Genomic DNA, 27,660 nt, shown 5'->3' on the forward strand with positions numbered 1-27,660 from the left:
TCTCTGTTCCAATGGCTAGCCTCCATTTATGGAGCTAGCCAATGGAACAGAGGGGCGGGACATGAGTACACATTTCTAGACATAAGATTTTGCCCTGCGCGAAAGTCTGCTTGTGCAGCTTTCGGCGAGGCGAAACCTAAAAAGTGCGGGTACTCAGTACCGGCCCATTTAAAGCAATGAGTACGACACACACCGCAAGTCTGTCTTGCTACATACCACATAGGGGACCGTCTGTAGCAGGTTATGTCACAGAAGGGAAGTCTGCTTCTGCACAGACTGCATAAGGGAAGCCTGCATCACAGTGTCTCACAAGGGAAGCTTATACCATGCCGGTGAGTGCCATAAGAAGACTGTATCAGAGCATATCACACAAAGGACGTTTGTATCAAAGCAACTGATTTCGAAAATCTTTATCAGAGCATGGAACTTTGTATCAAAGACAGACACTGGTCACCTGGTAAAGTTGACAATAGTTAGTGTCATACAGGGAAAGACCATATCAGAGCATGTCATATAAGGAGAGACTATATCTGAACATGGCAACAAGGGAAGTTGTTTTAGAGTATGCCACGCAAGGAAAGACTGCACCAGGGCATGTCACAAAAGGAAATGCTGTATCAGAGCATTTCACATAAGGGGACTTTGTAACCGAGCCAGCCACGCACATTGGGGGCCATGTGATATCTTATCTAACCCAGAGGAAACTTGTGCCAAACCTAGCCGAAACTTGTGCCAAATCAGTGATACGGGATGTCTCCATCAGAGACTGGCACAGAGGAGAGGTTTGCATCAAAGCTAGTGTACCAGGAAATCTGAATCAGAGCCTGTCACGTGGGTAGGCATGCACTAGTAAGGGTCACACAAGGAAAGAGTGTAGTAGAGGAAGTTTACATCGGAGCATATCATGTATGGACAGGGGCATACGCCACAGTGAAAGTCAAAATCAGAGCACGCGACAGAGGAAGTTTGCACGGAGCACACAATATGATGATCAGTCTGGGCCAAACAAGGGAAGGCCATTTCAGAGCATGACACACATGGGGTGTTTGCACCAGACAATGTCACGCGGGGAGCCCAGTATCCGTTAATGTTAGACCGGAGAAGTCTATATCTGTAGCTGATCACACAACGGAAGCCTGAAGCCGTATATTTCACAGCCGGTAAATGTTATGGGATAAGCCTGTACCCGAGTGGAGGCCTTTATGGTTAGATTTCCATGCGTGTGGCTGGCGTAAGAGTGGGTGACAAAACACTCCTGTAATTATGTATGTCACACGGAGGAAGCCTGTAATAGCACGTCACAAAATATGTCTCTCTGAAAGTACGACACGCGAGCAGCCCACATTAGTGCCCGCTAGTGGGTCAGTGATGTGCACAATGTGTTCAGGGGCGGGGCGGGATCGCTTCAGACGCACGCTGCTCCTGCAGACTCTCGAGCCTCGCCGCGTTGATGAAACGCGTCGGCAGCTGCTTATCGTCTCACAGAGGAGACGTGGTTCGGCAGTTACACATGGACTGCTCCTTTTGTGTGAGGGACACACTGGGCGCATATGGGTCTCTTCCGGGCTAGATTAGAGCGAGGCTTTGAGTGCTAATAATGGACACAGTGCTTAATGGCCTCTGAAAACACGTCCACAAAGATCGTAGCAGGAATGGCCAAGAGTGACCATATTGTTCCTACAAAGCCAATACTGCACTGACTTCCGGCTTCCCAAAGCATGCTATTTAAGTTGCTTTCGTTAGCACACGCGTCGGTCAAGGGAGGCCCCAGACATGAATACAAAGCTGAGAGTTTTACATAGTGCGAACTACACCCGAAGGTATCAGCGGGAGGGGGGGCGGAGACGGGCACACGGACAGCGGGAGGGGGCGGCAGGAACGGGCACACGGACAGCGGGAGGGGGCGGCAGGAACGGGCACACGGACAGCGGGAGGGGGGCGGGAACGGACAGCGGGACATCGCGCAACCCATCCCTGCAAAGGACACTTCCGAAATGGTGGAAAACAAAGCTGTTAAAAAAATAAAATAAACACCGCCGCATGACGATCGCAAGGGGGCGGGATGAGTAAAAATGGCCGGAACGCCCACGAATCTGCTCCGCAATTGACGGACAGATCTCTGTTCCAATGGCTAGCCTCCATTTATGGAGCTAGCCAATGGAACAGAGGGCGGATTCCCAAGCCACATAGTGTAAACATTAGATTTCGCCTGCGCCGAAAAGCTGCGCGGCGCAGCTTTCGACGAGGCGAAACCTAAAAAGCATGCACAAATAGGTCCTCGCAATTATTAATTCCTGTAAGGTACAATAAATTAATAGAGAGGCTCTAACGCTTCTTTTGCATTCAATAAAACTGAAAATTAGGAAAAATGCTAATCAGAAGTTGGGACTTGGAGATAATAGGCCTGTAAAATGTTCTGTGCATTTTGGGAAAATTGTCCTAACAATCCAATCAAAGTACAGCAATGCCGTTTTAAACTTTACTGAGCTGAAGAACACAAGGCGAACATTGCAATACAACTGAACTTCCTCAATTCGCAATATAATGACTATAGGCCCAGCCAAAGCTAGCAAGATAAATTAGCAAGAACAGAGGCTCACATTTCGGGAGAGCCGATAATCCAGCCACGATCGCGGTTCTTCAGTCCTCCAAGGCTGTCCAGTTTGTCCTCTTTCTCCTCACTCAGGCTGCGCTTGGTAGGTGGAGGGGTCTTCTTCTCTTCGTGGACGGACAAGCGCTCCATACTGCTGTACACCTGTAGAGAAGAAGCATAAGGTAATGGCCTACGGCACGAGTAAGACAAAGAAAAGCTTTCATAGAATGGCGGATTCAGCTCCCATGGAACCTCATGAAACTATGAGCAAAGCGTGAAATGACTACAGAAATGTATTCACTGAATCAATATGCACGCATGCAAAAAAATGCTCTGCAAAGTGTCTCAAATAAAAGAAACCATAGTACTAGTGGCTTGGGAAAGCATCAGAGGAAGGTATGCCTAGGCTATTTATATAGCGGTTGTGAGATACTAGTGATGAAATCCAAAACAGATACTCACTGGGCACTTTTGGCGGTATCTCGATTTTAGGAGGGGTGGGGGGGGGACTTACTCCTACTAGTTAGAGTAAATTATGCAGATGTAACGTTAAGAAGCTACTCATCTGTGTGGACATCTACATACAACAGTTATGTGAAATAGTTTAAATGAGTGTGGGTAACCAGATTAACCACTGGCTCCTAAATAAAAGACAGTGTGTTCCTATTAACATAATTTTATAGGGAGGTTTGAAAGTCAATATAGGTCTACAATACACTATGGCTTATCCATGTTTCATAAACCATTTCAGACGATCTATAACTATTGCATTTTTGATAATCCTTGCTTCTCATGGTGTTGGGTCTTGCGCTGCTGTTAGTTTTTCAAGTGCAGTTTGGAAGTGGGAACCAAATATGCATTTCTACTCCTACTAAAGCTCATTCTCTACGAATGTCAGATTCATAAGAAAGCGAAAAGCTGCCTAATGTGCCTTGTGCTAAAGTCTATTATGATAATACCTTAAGTAACACATGGACAGCCCCCAGTGGTTAATTTGTAAAAACAATAAGTGCCGGGGCTCTCGTCAGGAGGCAGTTTGCAGCAGCCCATTTTTCCTGTTAGCACCGCCTCAAACAGAACCAGACCTCAGAGCTGGGGATCCAGATTTGAGTCTCAACGTTGGCACAACAACCTGTGATTCTGGGCAAATTACTTAATCTCCCTACAAATGAATGTATCCTTATCTGATGCTCATGGAAAGCGCTGGTGTTGATGATTAAGTGCCGGTGCTGACCACTGGAAAACACCAGCTCAAATTAAACATTAACGGCCCTTCACTCCTTGCCAACTATTACTTACGGAGGAAGGAATTTTTCACCAATTCTTTCCTAGCTCACGTTTCCCGTTGTTCGTTATTATGCGTCCTAGTTTAGAATATTCTGATTTGTTTTTTTAGAAGTTAATTATTAATATACATTGGCAAATAAAAAATTAAAAGGGCTGATATAACACCCTCTGTGCTACACCCAATAGAGTTAGAATACCCTTTTTTTTAAAAACCTTTTCCCCTACATGCTGCACACACATTCAGTTTCTATATTTCTTCCTCAGATTAAATAAATCAGGATTAGCATAACACAGGGGGTCCCATCAGTGTGTTGCTTATGGTGACAATGTACTGCACATACAGAACAGGCATGGCTTAAAATACAAAATCACTTGCCCCAAACATATTATTTGGGACTAAGTGAGGATTCAAGTCACCTATCTACAAACCCTCCTGAACATTTCTACCAGCACCTCACTGGAGCTCTAGTAGGCATTTTACCCTGGTAGAGGGCAGTAACATGAGCCTATACCATGAAGAGAACTCCCTATCTTTCTTGAATTGCTGACAGACTAGAAAGCTTCACGAAAATGCCAGATCTCCCTACTGTGAAAGACAGCAACTTCACAGAGACTACCTCAATTTCAAAACCTTCTTTGGCTCAAACATAGCACTTTTGGACTGAGGCTAGATCTGCCTCAGGTGAATAACTCATGTGCGTAAGTCACACAACTAAACAAGTAGTATTCACTTAGACATGTTGATATGGAAAGGTCTTATTTTTGTAGATACTTGGCAAGTGATTTATGCAGTTAACCTATTCCCTACTTTAAAATGATTCTCCCATGTAGCTTTCTTGAGAGGATATCAAAAGGAGAAGCAAAGCCTAAAGAAGAGAAAGTCGTCTTGGAATCCAGGATAAAGAAATGTGTACTAAAGGGCTTTCTATGTTTAGAGGCCAGCAAATCCATCCCATCAGAACACACCTATAAATAATTTCACAAGTCCCATGAATGTATGAACAAATTTCAAGGTCCATGCACTGGACACAAAAAACACAATAATATCAGCAGATGACTACATAGCTTGCCAAGCATTGTAATGTTCCGCCGTAAAAGAAACACAAGATTATAGACAATAGTGGCGCTGTGATGGCATGGGTTAACCAATCGTGAACTACTAAAAAAATGCATTGCTTTGAAACTGGACAGAGTAGTAGTAGCAAAGTACACAAATTTGAAAAGACCCATACGACTGTTGGCTCCGACTGAGGAGAAAAGATTATGAAATCTAAAGATATCAATCCAAGCCTATCAAGAAGGAGAGCAAAGAATGGAGCTAGTCTTTAGGCACAATCGTGTTTATGAAGAACCTCGAAATATAGGTCAACCTTTGCACAAACAGTGCACTAACCGGAAATGCACTTAGAGTATCAGTAATAAGGAAATTTCTTCCAAACACCTCAGATATAGGAATGAGGTTATTACCTGGGATGGGATGTAGGCAAAAAAAAAAAAAAAAAGCAAACTCACACTGGAGGCACTAACCTTGAAACAGAACGAGATCTGAACAGTACTGCACAAAGATTTTAATGATAGTGTCTGTGAATAAGAATAGTCGCCAGGGCACACTGCCAAAGCATCAGTACCTTACTAAATCGGGGCGAGCAAGAAGAGAACTGTCTTATCTCCACGCGATCCTCATCATTTGTATCGTCCTCCTCTTCTGAATCCATGTGCTGGTACTTCTCTGAACGAGCTGCAGAGGAAAGAAAAGGTATCTCAAATAAGGAACACTTATTGATCCACTGAGGTTTGTTTGTTTACCGGCAACAAAAAGTGTGGCATCAAGGATAAAAGAATACAAATTAAAATAATTAAAGTAAATAATTTAACTACAGTAACGAGAATAGAAAATGGCCAAGAAACAAAGCATAATGCCCAAAGTCAAACCCTTTCAAGTCAAGTGTCCCAACATAGTTCTTTTGAAAAGGTTTCCGAGTGGAATGAGAAATCTGGGCTCTAATGTACTCCTTTCCACCGGGCCACTGTAACATGTTTACTCATTCTACTCAGCTAACCCAATAAAGTTAAGTGCTCAGTGAATGTCTGTTTGCTAGCTTAGACTACTGGGTGGGTAAATTGTTGTATCCTAAATTGTAACATTGCTACAGAAAGTATACTTCTTTCGCTATGGACTTAGGAAATTAAATTTAATTCCTCTCTTACCAGGGCTGACCCAGCTAATTGAGAAATAAACCCAGTCATCTAAATCACACCAGCCAAGGGTTTCACTCTTTGCTCTTTTGCTGCACCATGCAGCATCCTGGTTCAGACACAACCCTTTTAAATGCTGAGTGAAAATGAAATGCATTCCCAATGAATGTGGGGTAAAATAAAAGTTGCAGCAAGTTGATATTTCTCACTGTCTTGCCAAGATACCACAGCGCTGCTGTGGAAGGCCAAAAAAGATAACCTTCGATGCAATTCAGTTGGTGGTCTCAGAATGTACCAGAAATTATTTTATTACACTGGCTTTTTGTCTACCGTAAATTTACTCACACCCCTCACTAATCTATGTGGGCCATTGGAGAGGGATGAAGCAAGGAAGCTCTTTATTCACGGTCAACGGGTGCAGATCTGAAATAAGCACGCAGTGTGAAGGTATGTCATTCGTTTCCATTTTCTTTACATCAGAAAAAGGAGCTAACTTGGCTGGCAAGTGAGGTATTACTCTATTTTACAGTTTGAATAAGTTTCAGACATAGGGATGCAGGACATCTTAAACATTCAAGGTCAATGAGGTCAATTTTCAACTTGTTTTGCCATTAGGCCAAGCTGTGGCCTTTATGAACAAATATGGAAATAAAATGATGTTGAATATGCTACTTACCAGTATGCATCTGTTCTTGGCATGTAGGGCTGCTAACATTCATATCTTTTGCATTAGATCGCCGCCTAGTGTTGGGTCCGGATGATCGCACATTGTTGTCCTGGAAGAGTCTTCGAAGTATCCTGAGATAGGTGGCTCCTCCCCTGGACTACAGTGCGCATGGGCATCGGCTCCATCCCCAGATTGTTTTTAGCCATTGTGGCAGAGATGGAGTGTAAAGTGTAAAGGATGTCCATGCTAATGATTGAATGCAAGAATATGTCTGCAGCTGCGACAGGCACCGGGGAGGAGGGTGGGCGATATGAATGTTAGCAGCCCTACATGCCAAGAACAGATGCATACTGGTAAGTAGCATATTCAGTTCGAGGCATGTGGGCTGCTAAATTCATATCTTTTGCATAGAATATACAGCAGTCCCTCCGTTAGCGGCGGTTGCCTGTGCCAGCTGCAGAAACTTGAAAGAGTGTCTTGAGAACAGCCTGCCCAACAGCTGCCTGCAGTTTGGAATGCACATCAACACAGTAGTGTTTTGTAAAGGTATGTGGTGTAACCCATGTGGCTGCTCTACAGATGTCCTCTAAAGGAATGTTCCCCAGGAAAGCCATGGATGCCCCCAATTTGCGTGTGGAGTGCGCCCTTGGGGGTATTGTTAAGGTGCGTTTAGCCTTTTGATAGCAGATCTGGATGCACTTAACAATCCATCTGGCTATTCCTGCTTTGGAAATAGGGTTGCCCTTGTGCTGTGGCGAGAAGGCAACAAAAAGTTGTTTTGTCTTCCTAAAGTGTTGTGTCCTGTCAATATAGTACATCAACGCCCTCTTAACATCCAAAGTATGGAGCATTCTTTCCGCCACTGTTTGTGGGTTTTGGAAGAATGCAGGCAAGTCAATAGTTTGGTTGAGATGAAACTGTGACACCACCTTCGGAAGGAATTTGGGGTTAGTACGTAGTACCACCCTATTTGGATGAATTTGTATGAATGGCTCTTGGATTGTGAGCGCTTGCAGCTCACTGACACGTCTCAGTGACGTAATAGCAATAAGGAAAGCCACTTTCCACGTTAGGAACTGGAGTTCACACGAGTGTAGTGGCTCAAAAGGTGGTCCCATCAGCCTGGTGAGGACCACATTGAGGTTCCACACCGGAGCTGGCGGTGTTCTTGGGGGAATGACTCGTTTCAGACCTTCAAGGAAGGCTTTAATGGCAGGCACTCTGAAGACAGAGAGATGTTGCCTGTTCTGAAGATAAGCTGCTATGGCGGATAGATGTATCCGAATGGAAGTGTAGGCTAGATTGCACTTATAAAGATGTAACAGATAGCAAATGATGTTAGGGATAGATGCATCTAGCGGGTTTATGTTATTGGCTGTACAGTGAAGGACGAAACGCTTCCATTTTGCAGCATAGCATGCTCTGGTAGTCGGCTTCCTTGCCTCCTTGATGATGTCCATGCATTCCGGAGGTAGGTGAAGGTAGCCAAACTCTAGGACTTCAGGAGCCAGATCGCCAGGTTGAGCTGTTGCGGATCTGGATGCTGAATGTCTCCATGGTTCTGCGTCAAAAGCCTGGGCGTTAGGCGCAGCCTTTGATGCGGCACCACCGAGAGTTCCAGAAACGTGGTGTACCATGCTTGGCGTGCCCACGTTGGAGCAACTAGGAGTGTCATCGAGTGCTGCCTTAGTTTTCTTGCCACCAGCGGTATCAGAGGGGCTGGTGGAAAAGCGTACGCAAATTTGCCTGACCAGTTCATCCATATCGCATTCCCCTGCGACTGTGGGTGAGGGAACCTGGCGGCAAAGTGTTGGCATTTTGCGTTTTCGTTTGTGGCAAACAGGTCTATCTCCGGATGACCCCACTGCTGGAAGTACGGGCGGAGTACTGATGGGTGTAACTCCCACTCGTGCATTTGATGGCTGTATCTGCTGAGCAGATCCGCCATATGATTGTCCTTGCCGGGGAGGTGTTCTGCCATGAGGAAAATGTTCCTCTGAATGGCCCACTTCCACATGCTCTGAGCCAGATGAGACAGCTGTGGCGAGTGGGTGCCTCCCTGCTTTTGAATGTAGTACATCGCTGTCATGTTGTCCGTCCGGACTAACACAATCTTGTTGCACAGATGTACATTGAAGGACTTGAGCGCCATGAAGATTGCCATCAGTTCCAGATAGTTGATGTGCATCTTCTGTTGCTGCGTCGTCCATAGTCCCTGCACTGTGTACGTGAGCAGATGAGCTCCCCATCCCTGGAGAGATGCGTCCGTCGTCAGGATAATCTGTGGCACTGGCTCTTGGAACAGTCGGCCCTTGCAAAGGTTGTGTGGATTCCACCAATGCAGAGAGTTGTACGCCCGACTGGTAACCAACACTAGGTCTGTCAATTGTCCCTGAGCCTGAGTCCACTGATTTGCTAAGCACTCCTGGAGCGGACGCATATGTAGCCGTGCGTGAGGGACTATGAAGATGCAGGAGGCCATCATGCCAATCAACTGCATGAACACTCTCGCTGGAAGCGAGTGTTGTGGTTTGAACTTTTGGATTAGAGACTGCATGCTGTCTATCCTGACCTGGTTTGGCTGAGCCATGGCCGTCAGGGTATTGATCGACGCGCCCAGAAACTGCCGGACATGGGCCGGCTGAAGGTGCGACTTTGGGTAGTTCAGCGAGAAGCCCAGATTGTGAAGGAGGTGAATGGTAGTCGACATGTCCGCGGCGCACTGTTGTTCCGACTTGGCTTGAACGAGCCAGTCGTCCAGGTAGGGGTAGACATGGATGTTCTGCCTCCTGAGGTGCGCCGCTACCGTCGCCAGACACTTGGTAAACACTCTTGGGGCGGTGGTCACTCCAAAGGGTAGGACTTTGAACTGATAATGCTTGCCTTGGATAGTGAACCTCAGGTATTTTCTGTGGGACGGGTGTAGTGGTATGTGGAAATAAGCATCCTTGAGGTCTAAGGTTGCTAAGAAGTCCCCTTGGTTTAACAAGGGAAGAATCTGTTGCAGTGTAAGCATATGGAAATGTTCTGACAGTATATACAGGTTGAGGGGACGCTGATCTAGAATGGGTCTGAGAGATCCGTCCTTCTTTGGAATAAGGAAGTACAGGGAATATACCCCTGTGCCTTCCTCTTCCACCGGCACGAGCTCGATTGCGCCTTTTTGCAGCATCACCACTACTTCTTGCTGCAATAAGTGCAAGTGCTCTGCGGACATAGGCCGTTGCCTTGGTGGAATGTTGGGTGGAGTGGACTTTAACTCTAGACAATAACCGTACTGGACAAGTTGTCGCACCCACCTGTCTGTGGTGATGTGTGTCCAGACTGGCAGGAACAGCTGGAGTCTCCCCCCGACAGGTGTTAAATGGTCGGGGGGCAGTGACAGAGAGTCACTGTTTGTTTGGGGCAGAGGAACGGGAGTTGTTGTTTCCCCTGCCACGTCCTCTGTTGCTGTTTCCTCGATAACCCCCTTTATTCTGCTTGGGGTACGAGGACTGCGCTCCACCTCTAGTGAACTGTGATTGTTGACCCATCTGTCCTCTGGTGACTCCACGTGCACCTGAGCGACGAAAAGTGTTGCCCCGGAATGGTTGTGATTGAAGGGCCCCCATAGACTTAGCAGTTTCGTTGTCTTTCTTAATCTTTTCGAGGGTGGTGTCAACATCAGGACCAAACAGTCTATCAGGATTGACGGGCTGATTGAGTATGGTCGTTTGAATGTCTGGTTTAAAACCTGATATGCGTAGCCACGCCTGTCGTCTCAGCATGACGCTAGTGTTAATAGCCCGAGCTGCCGTGTCCGCGGCATCAAGTGCACACTTTATGGCTGCATTGGAGATGAGTTTACCCTCTTCTATAAGCAGTTTGGTACCCTCTTGAAACTGCGAAGGCAGGTGTTGTAAGACTCGCTCTAGGGTGTCGTAATGCGCCCTATCATAACGTGCCAATAGCGCCTGTGTATTCGCAATACGCCAGAAATTGGCAGCCTGCGCAGCTACTCTTTTGCCCCCTGCCTCAAGCACTTTAGACTCCTTGTCTGGGGGAGGAGCTTCACCCGTCGTCTGGGAGTTTGCCCTTTTGCGGGCATTTGCGACCACAAGAGAGTCTAGTGGCAACTGTCCCCTAATGTAAGCAGGGTCTGCAGGTGCAGGTCTGTATTTCTTCTCGATGCGTGGATTGACCACCCTCGCCATGGTAGGTTCTTTAAAGATGTCCGCAGCATGCTTAAGGACACCTTTGAGCATAGGCAGTGTCTTTACTGTCCTTTCGGAGACTGAAAAAGTGTCAAACAGAAAATCTTCTTCCACTGGGTCAGCATGCATGTCTACATCATGATTAGCATATTTACAACAAGGGGTGGTGAGGGACAGAGTCTCTGAATTAAGCAGAATACTCTCACCCAGTCAAGAGATCAGGGCTAGATCCAACACCGTTTTTTTAGCTCATTGCACCATCCCAGTTTCAGAACCTGGCTGTATGCAAATTAGTCTGTCCCTGGCCCAGTGCATCATGGGAACAGGGCAGACCAGACTACAAAAGCCAATTCTTACACTGGGAAGGAAACAAGCTTCCGGGGACCGGTTTCTGGCATTACAGCCGTCTTCGGCCCGGCTTGCTTGAATCCTGATGGTGCAATGAGCAAGGGACTCATGTCTGAGTATACCCTTCCACGCTTAGGGTGGACAAAAATATTTACAACAAGGGGTGGTGAGGGACAGAGTCTCTGAATTAAGCAGAATAGTCTCACCCAGTCAAGAGATCAGGGCTAGATCCAACACCGTTTTTTAGCTCATTGCACCATCCCAGTTTCAGAACCTGGCTGTATGCAAATTAGTCTGTCCCTGGCCCAGTGCATCATGGGAACAGGGCAGACCAGACTACAAAAGCCAATTCTTACACTGGGAAGGAAACAAGCTTCCGGGGACCGGTTTCTGGCATTACAGCCGTCTTCGGCCCGGCTTGCTTGAATCCTGATGGTGCAATGAGCAAGGGACTCATGTCTGAGTATACCCTTCCACGCTTAGGGTGGACAAAAATATTTACAACAAGGGGTGGTGAGGGACAGAGTCTCTGAATTAAGCAGAATACTCTCACCCAGTCAAGAGATCAGGGCTAGATCCAACACCGTTTTTTAGCTCATTGCACCATCCCAGTTTCAGAACCTGGCTGTATGCAAATTAGTCTGTCCCTGGCCCAGTGCATCATGGGAACAGGGCAGACCAGACTACAAAAGCCAATTCTTACACTGGGAAGGAAACAAGCTTCCGGGGACCGGTTTCTGGCATTACAGCCGTCTTCGGCCTGGCTTGCTTGAATCCTGATGGTGCAATGAGCAAGGGACTCATGTCTGAGTATACCCTTCCACGCTTAGGGTGGACAAAAATATTTACAACAAGGGGTGGTGAGGGACAGAGTCTCTGAATTAAGCAGAATACTCTCACCCAGTCAAGAGATCAGGGCTAGATCCAACACCGTTTTTTAGCTCATTGCACCATCCCAGTTTCAGAACCTGGCTGTATGCAAATTAGTCTGTCCCTGGCCCAGTGCATCATGGGAACAGGGCAGACCAGACTACAAAAGCCAATTCTTACACTGGGAAGGAAACAAGCTTCCGGGGACCGGTTTCTGGCATTACAGCCGTCTTCGGCCCGGCTTGCTTGAATCCTGATGGTGCAATGAGCAAGGGACTCATGTCTGAGTATACCCTTCCACGCTTAGGGTGGACAAAAATATTTACAACAAGGGGTGGTGAGGGACAGAGTCTCTGAATTAAGCAGAATACTCTCACCCAGTCAAGAGATCAGGGCTAGATCCAACACCGTTTTTTAGCTCATTGCACCATCCCAGTTTCAGAACCTGGCTGTATGCAAATTAGTCTGTCCCTGGCCCAGTGCATCATGGGAACAGGGCAGACCAGACTACAAAAGCCAATTCTTACACTGGGAAGGAAACAAGCTTCCGGGGACCGGTTTCTGGCATTACAGCCGTCTTCGGCCCGGCTTGCTTGAATCCTGATGGTGCAATGAGCAAGGGACTCATGTCTGAGTATACCCTTCCACGCTTAGGGTGGACAAAAATATTTACAACAAGGGGTGGTGAGGGACAGAGTCTCTGAATTAAGCAGAATACTCTCACCCAGTCAAGAGATCAGGGCTAGATCCAACACCGTTTTTTAGCTCATTGCACCATCCCAGTTTCAGAACCTGGCTGTATGCAAATTAGTCTGTCCCTGGCCCAGTGCATCATGGGAACAGGGCAGACCAGACTACAAAAGCCAATTCTTACACTGGGAAGGAAACAAGCTTCCGGGGACCGGTTTCTGGCATTACAGCCGTCTTCGGCCCGGCTTGCTTGAATCCTGATGGTGCAATGAGCCAGGGACTCATGTCTGAGTATACCCTTCCACGCTTAGGGTGGACAAAAATATTTACAACAAGGGGTGGTGAGGGACAGAGTCTCTGAATTAAGCAGAATACTCTCACCCAGTCAAGAGATCAGGGCTAGATCCAACACCGTTTTTTAGCTCATTGCACCATCCCAGTTTCAGAACCTGGCTGTATGCAAATTAGTCTGTCCCTGGCCCAGTGCATCATGGGAACAGGGCAGACCAGACTACAAAAGCCAATTCTTACACTGGGAAGGAAACAAGCTTCCGGGGACCGGTTTCTGGCATTACAGCCGTCTTCGGCCCGGCTTGCTTGAATCCTGATGGTGCAATGAGCAAGGGACTCATGTCTGAGTATACCCTTCCACGCTTAGGGTGGACAAAAATATTTACAACAAGGGGTGGTGAGGGACAGAGTCTCTGAATTAAGCAGAATACTCTCACCCAGTCAAGAGATCAGGGCTAGATCCAACACCGTTTTTTAGCTCATTGCACCATCCCAGTTTCAGAACCTGGCTGTATGCAAATTAGTCTGTCCCTGGCCCAGTGCATCATGGGAACAGGGCAGACCAGACTACAAAAGCCAATTCTTACACTGGGAAGGAAACAAGCTTCCGGGGACCGGTTTCTGGCATTACAGCCGTCTTCGGCCGGCTTGCTTGAATCCTGATGGTGCGATGAGCAAGGGACTCATGTCTGAGTATACCCTTCCACGCTTAGGGTGGACAAAAATATTTACAACAAGGGGTGGTGAGGGACAGAGTCTCTGAATTAAGCAGAATACTCTCACCCAGTCAAGAGATCAGGGCTAGATCCAACACCGTTTTTTAGCTCATTGCACCATCCCAGTTTCAGAACCTGGCTGTATGCAAATTAGTCTGTCCCTGGCCCAGTGCATCATGGGAACAGGGCAGACCAGACTACAAAAGCCAATTCTTACACTGGGAAGGAAACAAGCTTCCGGGGACCGGTTTCTGGCATTACAGCCGTCTTCGGCCCGGCTTGCTTGAATCCTGATGGTGCAATGAGCAAGGGACTCATGTCTGAGTATACCCTTCCACGCTTAGGGTGGACAAAAATATTTACAACAAGGGGTGGTGAGGGACAGAGTCTCTGAATTAAGCAGAATACTCTCACCCAGTCAAGAGATCAGGGCTAGATCCAACACCGTTTTTTAGCTCATTGCACCATCCCAGTTTCAGAACCTGGCTGTATGCAAATTAGTCTGTCCCTGGCCCAGTGCATCATGGGAACAGGGCAGACCAGACTACAAAAGCCAATTCTTACACTGGGAAGGAAACAAGCTTCCGGGGACCGGTTTCTGGCATTACAGCCGTCTTCGGCCCGGCTTGCTTGAATCCTGATGGTGCAATGAGCAAGGGACTCATGTCTGAGTATACCCTTCCACGCTTAGGGTGGACAAAAATATTTACAACAAGGGGTGGTGAGGGACAGAGTCTCTGAATTAAGCAGAATACTCTCACCCAGTCAAGAGATCAGGGCTAGATCCAACACCGTTTTTTAGCTCATTGCACCATCCCAGTTTCAGAACCTGGCTGTATGCAAATTAGTCTGTCCCTGGCCCAGTGCATCATGGGAACAGGGCAGACCAGACTACAAAAGCCAATTCTTACACTGGGAAGGAAACAAGCTTCCGGGGACCGGTTTCTGGCATTACAGCCGTCTTCGGCCCGGCTTGCTTGAATCCTGATGGTGCAATGAGCAAGGGACTCATGTCTGAGTATACCCTTCCACGCTTAGGGTGGACAAAAATATTTACAACAAGGGGTGGTGAGGGACAGAGTCTCTGAATTAAGCAGAATACTCTCACCCATTCAAGGCCGTGATCCACGACTCCGTCGTCGTCTTCCGGATCCGCCTCGACCTCCGTCGCGGGCGGCGAGATTTCAAGATGATGGCTTCGGCCCTCTTCTTCCTGGTCGCCGAAGATGTTCTCTGGAGCCGGGGCCGCTTGTCTGGCCTCAAGGCGCACCGCGCGCCGAAGTTGGAGCGTCTTCTTTGACCTGAATTTGGAGCAGGCCATGCAGTTCTCTTCGTTATGGTCTGGCGAGAGGCATTTGTTACAGACCGGGTGCACGTCGATATGTGGGTATTTGGACCCACAGACGGGACAGTATTTAAACGGGCTCCGCTCCATGATGAAAAGTTTCAGTCGTGTTGCGATGAGAAGGCCTCGATGTCCGAAGAGTGATACGACTCCGCAGATTCCGACTCAAAGAGGCGGAAGAACTCGAGACCGTACGCAAACAATACCGACGTAATGAAACTAAGGCCTTTTGGCCGTAAAAAAGCTAGTTTTCTCGGTTCTGACAGAGAGACGTCGAGACCGCATCCGAACCCAATGGCGGAAAAAAACAATCTGGGGATGGAGCCGATGCCCATGCGCACTGTAGTCCAGGGGAGGAGCCACCTATCTCAGGATACTTCGAAGACTCTTCCAGGACAACAATGTGCGATCATCCGACCCAACACTAGGCGGCGATCTAATGCAAAAGATATGAATTTAGCAGCCCACATGCCTCGAACACAATTATTAATAAGTCTGGGGGTCTACAAAGTTACAGCATTTATAAGCACATTCAGCCATATTTTTTCTTTTGATTGGCAGTCCAGAGTCCACTGGGCATTGGAGACTTATGGTTGGTCTCTGTCCTGAAGTAAGGTCCTTAATGTAATTGTTCTAATGGGGTAATTAGTTCAGGTTTGAATGTTTAAATCACTGGCCTTGATGAATTCATCTGACCCCTGGATTGTGTAACCATTTCTTGACAGCCTGGCAGCAGCCCTGCATACTTGAAGTAAATGGAATGCTATTTGCGTTGGTACTTCGGCTTCTGGAACGGATGACTCGCACAGGAATTTTAAAGGTGCTGAAAGATTACATCCACCTCTTTAGTTAAGAGAAAGGCATAGGGGCCTCCTCAAACCTTGAAATCATCCATTAGCAGAGGTCTGACAAGCTTTTCTTCAAACATTTATGGGACAATGGATTTAGGCTTAGATTTCTGTACTGGGGTGAATGGTTCACATGGTTCAACTTTCTGTTCATCAATTGTTCTTTTTGCAAGTGTCACCCAAGTAGGACGGGTTTGCCCAGGCCTGGGTCCCATGCTCTCCATGCCTGGCTGATGAGGGGTGAAATCCCCAATACGGTCCCAGGATGCTTGTTTCCGGTCCAGGAAATCCCGCTATGGTCAAAGAGTGAGTACTCCCAAGTAAGACTTGGGGACTGATTTAGAATTTGACGCATGGGTACTCCAATAAATTTCTCCTGCTGTGAGATTTTAACTTCCACGGGAAGAATCTTTTAACCCGGAAGTCGGGAAACTCTTAACAGACCTAGAATTATTAGGCCTCGTCCAAAGAGTCAACGGCCCGACACATTCTGCCGGCCACACATTGGACCTAATCTTTTCCAACATAGATCAGCTGGACTGTAAGACCCCTCTTCCCCTCGCCTGGACTGATCATTTTGTAATTACGTTTGACATCCAACTCCCTCACGCTCAGGGTATTATTACAAACAACAGAAAGTGTACTGGTCATCTTGTCCATATTCCTCCCCCTCAGAGTGGTCGGGGGAAGGTGTTGGACTCCATCTAGGAGGAGGCTGGATAGGTTCAATCAGGACTGGAGCGTCCTGTGCAAGCCTTTTCTTCTTCAGTGGGATAACATAGGAGTCCACTGGTTGTGAAGTGATCTTCCTCTTGTAAAGGGTCAACTTGCCCGTGTCTGCATCGATAAAACGCTCAGAATCGTCTCCTGAGTCGAGTTGTCGACCCGATACTCCAGCAGACGCGGATGAGTCCGATGTCTTTTGCGCCGACTTTGGCGTAAAGGCCTTTGGGGCCTCCTTTGGCGGCAGAAGGAAGAGAAGTTTGCCAGCAGGCTTCGCCGGCACGTCCATCGGCTTCTGGTGCGACGGCGTTGGAGCCGCGATGAGGGATGCGTCACTCACAGCAGCACTTGGCACCGACGAAGAGGCCTTCTCCTTGCCGTCGGATCCGACGTCTTGTGGGCCCTTCGGATTCTTAGACGTCGATGCTGCAGCCGTAGACACCGAGTCCTTGGACCGATGTGTTGAGCTTCCGCTCTTCGATCCGTGGGATCTTGCAGGCTCCGTGTCAACCACGCGTCCGACTAACGACGTCCCAGTCGGTACCGGAGTCTTGTCGCTGGCTTTGGCGGACTTTGACGGCGTCGTCCCGGTCGACCCGTGCCGGACGACCTTCTTAGAGGATACCTCCTCCGCTGACGACTTCGGCACTGTCGAATCGACAGTTTTCTTCGACTTCTGTGGACCGGAGGCCGACGGAGTCGATGAGGTAGCAGGCTTTGGGGGTTTTGGTGGAACGACCGCCATCTTAGGTGCACTCGAATCCGTTAGTTTCGGTTTCGTTTTTGGGTCGGCCATTTTAGGTGTTGTCGATACCGTTGGTTTCGGTTTCGGTTTCGATACGGCCTGCGTAGCAAGTATGTCCGTGGCCGGGCCTGAAGGCGGGGCCGTGGCTTGCGGTACGGGGTCTTGGGTAAGGCCGAGTGGCGATCCCGTGACCCGAGCCTGATCCGCGTAACCTTCGGGGCATAGCTCATCCCCAGAGCTATCTTCCGCGGCCCCATAAACTTCTTCGACGTCCCCTACCTCGTCGACGTATTCAAGGCCGTGATCCACGACTCCGTCGTCGTCTTCCGGATCCGCCTCGACCTCCGTCGCGGGCGGCGAGATTTCAAGATGATGGCTTCGGCCCTCTTCTTCCTGGTCGCCGAAGATGTTCTCTGGAGCCGGGGCCGCTTGTCTGGCCTCAAGGCGCACCGCGCGCCGAAGTTGGAGCGTCTTCTTTGACCTGAATTTGGAGCAGGCCATGCAGTTCTCTTCGTTATGGTCTGGCGAGAGGCATTTGTTACAGACCGGGTGCACGTCGATATGTGGGTATTTGGACCCACAGACGGGACAGTATTTAAACGGGCTCCGCTCCATGATGAAAAGTTTCAGTCGTGTTGCGATGAGAAGGCCTCGATGTCCGAAGAGTGATACGACTCCGCAGATTCCGACTCAAAGAGGCGGAAGAACTCGAGACCGTACGCAAACAATACCGACGTAATGAAACTAAGGCCTTTTGGCCGTAAAAAAGCTAGTTTTCTCGGTTCTGACAGAGAGACGTCGAGACCGCATCCGAACCCAATGGCGGAAAAAAACAATCTGGGGATGGAGCCGATGCCCATGCGCACTGTAGTCCAGGGGAGGAGCCACCTATCTCAGGATACTTCGAAGACTCTTCCAGGACAACAATGTGCGATCATCCGACCCAACACTAGGCGGCGATCTAATGCAAAAGATATGAATTTAGCAGCCCACATGCCTCGAACACAATTATTAATAAGTCTGGGGGTCTACAAAGTTACAGCATTTATAAGCACATTCAGCCATATTTTTTCTTTTGATTGGCAGTCCAGAGTCCACTGGGCATTGGAGACTTATGGTTGGTCTCTGTCCTGAAGTAAGGTCCTTAATGTAATTGTTCTAATGGGGTAATTAGTTCAGGTTTGAATGTTTAAATCACTGGCCTTGATGAATTCATCTGACCCCTGGATTGTGTAACCATTTCTTGACAGCCTGGCAGCAGCCCTGCATACTTGAAGTAAATGGAATGCTATTTGCGTTGGTACTTCGGCTTCTGGAACGGATGACTCGCACAGGAATTTTAAAGGTGCTGAAAGATTACATCCACCTCTTTAGTTAAGAGAAAGGCATAGGGGCCTCCTCAAACCTTGAAATCATCCATTAGCAGAGGTCTGACAAGCTTTACTTCAAACATTTATGGGACAATGGATTTAGGCTTAGATTTCTGTACTGGGGTGAATGGTTCACATGGTTCAACTTTCTGTTCATCAATTGTTCTTTTTGCAAGTGTCACCCAAGTAGGACGGGTTTGCCCAGGCGTGGGTCCCATGCTCTCCATGCCTGGCTGATGAGGGGTGAAATCCCCAATACGGTCCCAGGATGCTTGTTTCCGGTCCAGGGAGGTCCTGGCCTGACAGTTCGGGCTGGACTATTCCCATGGGGAGAAGGGTCTAGACTGATTTGCATATGGTTGGGTTTCAACTGGAAAGGCATGAAGGCCAAAAGATGGATTTAGGCCCAGATCTTTGTACTGGTGTGAATGTTTGACATTGTTCAACATTCTGTCCATCAATTGTTATTTTAACAAAAGTAAATATAGCAGACATGCTTCACAGGATGAACCTGTTTTCCCAAAACTGTAAAGTCAATAAAACATGCACATAGTAGCATGCAATATTTAACAGTTATAATAACTCACTTCCATTCTGTGAATCATTAGGAATGTTTTACAAAGCAACAGGCCAGTTGTTATAAACTCAGAAATATATTTTTCTATTGATTACCATAGTGGCACTCAGTAAGAGCAATAGATAATAACTATATTTGAACATATGATTATCGATACCTGGACATCAATCTTAGAGAATGCTCGTAAAAAGGTGTCCCTAAGGAAAATCATGAATGTATTATGCATTATTGAATGAGCTTGGTAGACATTGATAACAGTGTTGAGTACTAAAATCACAACTGCGACTGACTAGTTAACATTCATATAGGACTTCCTGAAAATAAAAGGCATGCACAAAAGGTAATGGTTGCCCCAGCCCATAATTACATTTTGAAGTAAGAGCATGGTACTGTGGCACATAGTAGATTAATGTATTATCGGAAACAGACTCTTTAAGACTTTAAATATGAAGATATGGCACTTTCCTTAAATAAATTAACATTTTTGGATGTGTTTTGCTACTAAGTAAATCCCTTTCTTTGGCTGGCACTACTTGATATCTCATCCATCCTGAAAAAGTATTCATTGTTCCACATGTAGGAGTTGTATACCAACTGGGTAAGTTCACAAAATAAAATATTGTTCAGCTTTTCTACACCCATTTAAGTCTAGCCCTGCAATAAAAGGTGGGTCCTTTGAGATTCTGACCCGCTAAAGGAGAGTCTTTCTTGTGTGGGTTCTCAAACAGTTCTCACAGGCAAAAAGGCCGCGCCCAAACCTGGGACACAATGATATTACAGAAGGGTCCGCAGACGCTTGTGCGTCCCGTTCTGTAATATTGATAGCACTGGTTCCATGTACTGGCAGCGCTATCATGAGAGGGCATTCCCTGATTTGCATGGGGGCATGCCCCATGCAAATGAGGGAATCTTCTTGCCTCAGCGTCCTCGCCATATTATAGATGTGGGCGCAGACACAAACAGGACCCTAGGAGGTGCAGTCACAGTGCACCTCGGTGTGCCTCCTGGAGGCAGCCTGCTCGTTGGGGAAACGGGGTCCCATGGAGTGGTCAGACATCACCCTGCAGGCGGGTGCAGTCCAAGACTACAGGGGCATCTCTCTCCCTTCGTCATTGGGCCTGCACTGTGAAACAAGGAGTGGCTTTGAAGCAGCTGCTTCGTATTTTGCGGAATACGATGTCCACAGGGTTGCACGAGTTCAGGGCTGGCCTGAGGGTAACTTATTAATTGCAATAGGACCACTGTCCCTGTTTGCGCCTGGCGCAGCTGTTTACAGGTGCACTGTGGTGCAAGCAGTGATGGTCCGCCTTTTCCATAATACGCCCCTGGAGGGCATACGCTTTTTCTCAATTATTTATCTATTCCAGCTAAAACTAGGAGGCCTGTTAAATGGTTCCTCTGAACTGCAATAAAGAAGAGCCATAAGTATGGAACACAACGTCCGAAGTCTCGTGCATTGACCCAAATGGTCATGAGAATCATGCGGTCTTACTGTCAAAGTAGCTGGTGTCATCCTCAGACTCCAGCTGCGGGATGAACTCTGCCTTCTGACGCAGTAATCCGTTCCAATCCAAGTCCTTGAAGAACCGATGCTGCTTCACCTCAAATGCACTGCCTGTGATGATAAAAGAAAGAGAGGCCACTTAAACATCACTTCCAATAAGTTTTGAGCAGTTACAGAACTTCCATCTGAGGCAGGGAGCAAACATTCAATGGGAATGGTGCCTGAGGAAAAGCTCCACTGCCGTAATATTAACAAGGAGCAAGTGAAAACAATAAATGTGTCCAGATTGGGAAGCTTTAATGCCATAACTGGGTGCTAGATCTACTTTAAAGGGTAATTGGGGGATAGCCATACCCTGCTTTGTTGTCAATCTTTTCCCCATTCAGGTACTTTTGCATACCTGCTTTTGATTACATCTTCAACCCCTTAGAGGATTTTTTTAGTGAGCTGCTGCTTCTACATTGAAACCAAACTCCGGGCTACGTTTTAGCATCAAATTCTGGTACCCGATGGCCACAGAGTTGGCAGAAGGTCAGGAAAAATCACATGAGATGAAAGTACATAAGAAGAATGTGAGTAATCTATAAAGCCTGCAGTTAGATAGTACCATGATATGTTTAGAAGCACTAATGACGACCCTGACGCAGTTAATGGAGCTCTCTCAGGCCTATGAAACTTCTTTCCATGAAAAAATCTCTCCTAGCAATAAAATAAAAAGACAGCGGTACCTGGTTTTAGCCAATTCAAGAAATTCTGAGGTAGCCCACAGACTAATCGTGAAATTCACACACACAACTCATCTATATGCACAAAACCATAATTGTATGCACTCAAATGTAGCATTTATGTACTCACAGTTTTGTATGTGGCACACAGGGAGTACATTACATTTCTTAATGGATAGTGATTTATCTCCCTAAAAACGTTTGGAAATTGGGTGAAAATCTGCAAAAAATATTTGTGTGAGTAGTTCCACCTACTGTTGAAATGTTGCAAAGATGACAAACTTCTCAACCTTCCAACTTCATGAACTTGGTGGTCAAAAGTTTTATTTTGTACAGTACTAAAGAAAATGCTTTTTCTTGGTCTATCCTGAGAACTCAGTTACTTGTGCCATACTGTGCTGAGTCCTGTACCTGGGCTAAGCATCACACAAATGGGATACCTCGCTCTACGGGGAGGCAAGACAAGCAAGGAAGAGCTGCAGCTATATACACATGCTGTGTAAGCCCAGGGATGAGTCTTCTTTCAATGTTCCACATGACACTACATTGATCATGCCATTTTGTCTGGTGACTTTGTGAACTGCGTTGCAGTAGGTTATTTTTGAGGGGATGACTGAGCAAACAACACTTGCTTTAAGTTAAAAGGAGAGAAAGACAGCTTCAGAAACAGCTGTAACTGGCTGGTGACAACATGCATCATTAAAAACAGCCTCTATGGAGGAGGAGCTTGGCGGGCATCCGAGATGGCCGCGTGAGCACAGCGCTCCCCGGACCCCCGCCGCTCCCGGCATAACATCCTGCATGAATCCTGATTTTTCGCGAGGATTTGTATAGAGGACGTTGGGCTGATCTACCTGGACCTTTCAGAAATTGATTTGGACAACGGGTGCCTGAGTTATGGTGAATCGAACTTCTGGGCTCCGCCCTTGAGGGGCGCCCGGGACTGGGTGAGGTTCGGTGGCCGTCTTGGAGTTGAACAACAACGGCAGGGGGATTGGACTTGTGGGTCCCCTTCTTAAGTTTCGGTTTCGATTCTGCCTCAGACTGGGACATCGGTGAGAGGATCGGGCCAGAGCTGGTGCCAGGACGCGCGTCGGCTGTCGGGCCTTTGGCTGGACTATTCTCCTCGTTGGCTGCCTCTATCCTAGTGATACCCCTCTTGCGGTCCTTTTGGTCCCGGGGCCTCCATTTCTGGTGCCCGGTCCGTTGACCCTGGTGAATCTCCTTGTGACGCATCTCCAAAATGGCGGGCAGAGGGGACCGGGAGACGCGCAAGACGAAGACACCTCTGCGCGGGGGTCCGGTCCAATCTAATGTTATGGACCGTTATACCCACTCTAAGGGGTCCCCCGGAGCTGCCCTGCCTGGTCCCAGTGCGTCTGACCACGTCGTGGATGCGTCGACTGAGCCCTCCTTGCAGGACATCATGGGCGCCATTTCTGGCATGAGGGAGTCAATAGGCCAACAGTACGAAACCTTGGCCCACAAACTTGACACTGTGGCAATCGAGGTGAATCTAATTCGAGCCGATCTCTCCAAAACGAACGAAAAGGTGAAGTCGCTGGATATCAAATCATCCAGCCTCACGACGGACGTCTCTGAGATACAGACGGAGATTGGCAATCTCCGTAGGGTGAACGATTTCATGACCCGGCGCTTGGAGGATTTTGAGAACAGGGCACGTCGCTGTAATGTTCGCGTGGTTGGTGTGCCGGAGAACCCAGAACCCCACTCGGTTGATCTCCTGGTTGAAGACCTGATCCAGAACCACCTTTCTCCATCTGGCCTTAGTAAATTTTTCACAGTGGAGCGTGCTCATCGTGTTCTGGGGGGCCAGGGTAAGCCAGGCGCTCCGCCGAGACCTATTGTTGCAAAGCTTTTCCACTATAGAGATCGGGACGCTATCCTGCAGGCTTCGCGGGTGAAGGGCCCGGTGGCCTTTGAGAATGCCACGGTGAACTTTTATCCGGACTTTTCCCAACAGGTCCAGAAGCAGCGGATGGGATTTCGTGGTGCTAAGAAGCGTCTTAGGGACATGGGGATGCGTTACGCTATGCTCTTTCCGACCAGGCTGCGGGTTGAGTATAATGACCGAACTTTCTTCTTTGATCGGCCGGATGCTGTGAATGACTGGCTGGACTCCTTGCCTAGCCGACCTCCTGAGACTGAGTCCGATGCCCACCTGGGCGGTGCTGAAGGTGGTGTAGAGAGCTGAACATTTCGTCTATGCCTGGTGCCTTGTTTTGAATAACTTCTCCAGGGGTGTATGCCTGTGTTCCTCTACTGCTTATGTGTTTGATGTATGTTCTTTTCTCGTCATTGGTCTTGATCGGGGTGGCGGGTGGTACGGAGCCTTTCCTCCTCCGGGGTCTTTGTGTAGAATAGGGGTTCTTGGGCGACAGGCACACTGCAGGTTGGGGTGGCTTTTTAGCTTTTTGCAGGGGTGCAGGGTGGGGGGTGTTTTCTTGTTATTTGGGGGGAGGGTGGTTGGGGAGTTTGTTGTTTGTGTGTTCTGTTTTCAAGGCGACTTTATCCTGTATTTGAAAATGTTTCTGGTGTCATGCTCATTGGTGGGGGGTTTTGGCTTTGTTGGGTGGGATGGGGGGTAGCGGGTTGAGATTTGTTTCGTGGAACGTTAACGGTCTGTGAGATCGTATCAAACGAAGTGTGGTGTTGAAATGTATACGACGTTTATCTCCTGATATTGTTTTCCTGCAGGAGACTCATTTGGTAGGCAATGTTTGTCATGCAATGAATAGGTGGGGCTATCGCCTCGTAGCACATTCGGGGTTTACCTCGGGTTCTAGGGGTGTGGGTATCCTTGTTCGGGCTTCCCTCCCCCTAGCTATTGATGATGTGATTCAGGATGACCGGGGGCGATATGCTGTCCTTGTGGGTCGCTATGAGGGTCGTGCCCTCTCCTTGTTTACTGTTTATGTGCCCCCCGGCTTGCAGACTTCTACCTTTTCAGATTTGGGCCGTGTCTTGTTGGACCTCCCTGATAGTACTCTCTTTCTGGCTGGTGATTTTAATTCGGTGTTCTCAGGTCTCCACGATCGCCACCCCCCTAGAGATACTCCTGCGGCCCAACAATGGTTGGGTGGATTTTTGGATACCTTTGGCTTGGTGGATTGCTGGAGGCTTTTACATCCTACTCAGCTTCAGTACACCTTTCATTCTGGGGCCCATGGGAGTCTGTCTAGGCTGGATTATTTCCTGATGCCTGCTGCTCAGTCGCCAGCGGTGCGTGAGATTGTGCACCTACCCAGGGGTATCTCTGACCACTCTCCGCTCTGGCTTCGTTTTGAGGTTGGAGTGGAGGCAGTGGGCCGGGTGGCTCCCATCAATCCGTGGTATCTTACCTCCCCCGAGACCCGCAGCCTTCTGCTTAAGTCTTTGGACGCGTATTTTCTGGATAACGAGGGGTCGGTTTCCTCAGCTGTGTCCCTATGGGAGGCCTTTAAGACGGTGATTCGTGGGCAGGCCCTCTCCCTTATTGTTGAAGCTAAGAGGGCGAGGAATAGGGAGGTGGTGGACCTTGAGGGAGAGATTTCTGCATTGGAAGATGCTTTGGAATCTGGTGTCACGTCTGCGAAACTCCATGCCCTGGGTCTGAAACAATTTGCTTATAAATCCATGGTCACGGATGCTGCTAAAGTGATGTTTCGGGAGCAACAGGGTCGTTTGTATGATGTGGGTGACAAAGCGGGTAAATTGCTGGCATGGCTGGATAAGAAGGAGAGAGCTAACCGTGTGGTACCCGTGATTCAGTCTTCGAGTGGTGAGAGTGTGACGGACCCGATTGGTATAGTTGACCGTTTTGCTGAGTACTTCCGTGTGGTGTACACCCCTGTGTCTGTGAGAGATGTGGCTGACTCTCGCCTTCTATTGCGTGATATAGCTCTGCCCAGTGTTTCCGATTTGGATCGTGTGGCGTTGGACTCCCCCTTCACTGTTGATGAGATAGCTACTGCCATCCGTTCACTCCGTTCGGGCAAAGCACTGGGCCCGAACGGGTTGCCAATTGAACTGTACAAGTTGCGTCCCGACAGGGTGGCGCCATATCTTCGCGCCATGTTTCTGGAGTCCCGGGAACGGGGTATTCTCCCTTATGATCAGCGACTGGCCACGATAGTTGTCATCCCCAAGGATGGTAAACCACAAGACCTTTGTTCCTCCTATAGGCCCATATCCCTGCTAAATGTTGAACCCAAGGTATTGGCGAAACTCCTGGCGTCCCGCCTCCTGACGGTCATTAGTGACTTGGTCCATCCAGATCAATCCGGATTTATCCCGCATCGCAACACGGCTCTGAACCTACGTCGTCTTCACGGCGCGATTGCGAGGGCGGGGCTTCTGACGGAGCCGGCCATTTTGGCATCGTTGGATGCCTCAATGGCTTTCGACACTGTGGAGTGGCCTTATCTTTGGGCGGCTCTTGAGAAATTTGGTTTCGGGCCTGAGTTTATTGGTTGGATCAAGTTATTATATGCGGAACCTCTGGCACAAGTAGTGGTAAATGGTAGAGTTTCGGCTCCTTTCACCCTTGGTAGAGGTACCCGTCAGGGATGCCCCTTGTCTCCGTTGCTTTTTGCACTCGCCCTGGAACCATTGGCTGCTTGGCTTCGGTGGGAACCTTCGCTCAAGGGGATTCGCTGGTCTCCGGACTTTGAGGACCGCGTTTCGCTTTACGCGGACGACATTCTTTTATATCTCACCTCCCCGCGTAAATCTCTGTCTGTTTTATTTGACGTTCTTGATTCCTTTGGTGCCAACTCAGGCCTCGTTGTTAACTGGGCCAAGTCCTGCGTGTATGTTCTTTCGGGTGTTTTGCCCCCATTGCCGAGCAGACTTCCTATCCAGGTGGTCCAGTCTGGCTTCAAATATTTAGGGATTTTTATTACGTTGGACTCCTCGCTCCGCTTTGAGCGTAATCTCCTCCCCCCGTTGCTTAGATTGCGACTGGACGTGGCCCGTTGGCGTAAGCTTCCTTTGTCTCCTCTGGGCAGGGCGGCCCTGTTTAAAATGATGTCCTTGCCGCGGTTCCTTTACGCGCTCCAGAACTCCTATGACGCTATCCCCAAGACCTATTTCCGAGAGATCGAGAGTCTTCAAAGGCAATTGATTTGGGACGGGCGTCCACGTATTGCCCTCGCGAAACTCACCATCCCTTGGTACGACGGGGGCATGGCGCTCCCCGATATCAAGCGATATTACTGGGCTTCCCAGTTGTCTGCTATTAATCACGTGATGTTTTCACCGGGTCGGAATCCTGCATTCGAGATGGATAGACTCCAGCTGCCGGGTGGGGACTTTAATAGAGCGCTTTATTCTCGATCTGCCGGGCGCCATCTTGTGGGCCCGTCCAGGATTGCAGTAACTGTGTGGCGAGCCGCGAATGTGAGTTTGGGATGGGAGGATCGATTGACGCTGGCGACGCCGCTTTATGCCTCGGAACGTTTGGGCTGTCTCTGGTCTACCAAGGGTTTCGACCGCTGGGATATGATTGGGATTTGTAAGGTGGGTGATGTATGCTCGAAAGGTAGTGTGAAGTCGTTCCAGGCCCTCCAGGCGGAATATGGTTTGAATGGTAGGGAATTTTTTCGTTATCTGCAGGTCCGGCACGCCCTCGCCTCCGTTTTGACTCCTGATGAGGCCCCGCCCGAGTCTTCCCCCCTCGAAGATCGTGTCCTTGATGGGCACCTGCCTGATAGCACTATTTCCCTGATCTATAAGAAGCTGATCAATAATCGGGCGGATTTATTGGTCCGACTTCGGGAGGCTTGGGTCGGCGATGGGTTGGAACTAGACGATGAAGATTGGCAATCGGCACTCTCTTCTCCCAAGGAGGTAGCCATTCCTGCCCGTCTCCGTTTGGTTCAACTTAAGATCCTTCATCGAGTGTATGTCACTGGTCCGCGTCTGGTGACGATGGGCTTTTCCTTGGATGGGTTATGTAAGCGTGGTTGTGG

The 27,660-nt window shown here is 48.4% G+C and overlaps 1 protein-coding gene across 4 annotated transcripts in view; it reads right to left on the reverse strand.

Annotated features, from left to right (window-relative positions):
- MAST2 (microtubule associated serine/threonine kinase 2) overlaps window positions 1-27,660 on the reverse strand; it is a 1,587,681-nt gene that overhangs the window by 51,675 nt on the left and 1,508,346 nt on the right. For all 4 annotated transcript variants that reach the window (XM_078671709.1, XM_078671708.1, XM_078671710.1 and 1 more), the window contains 3 exons: window positions 20,952-21,074; window positions 5,509-5,618; window positions 2,601-2,755 (listed from right to left, as the gene is read on the reverse strand). In XM_078671709.1, the coding sequence (XP_078527835.1) occupies window positions 2,601-2,755; window positions 5,509-5,618; window positions 20,952-21,074 (388 nt within the window). The remainder of the gene's footprint in view (window positions 1-2,600; window positions 2,756-5,508; window positions 5,619-20,951; window positions 21,075-27,660) is intronic.

This window comes from Lissotriton helveticus, chromosome 1_2 (genome assembly GCF_964261635.1).
Source record: "Lissotriton helveticus chromosome 1_2, aLisHel1.1, whole genome shotgun sequence".
Taxonomy (NCBI): domain Eukaryota; kingdom Metazoa; phylum Chordata; class Amphibia; order Caudata; family Salamandridae; genus Lissotriton; species Lissotriton helveticus.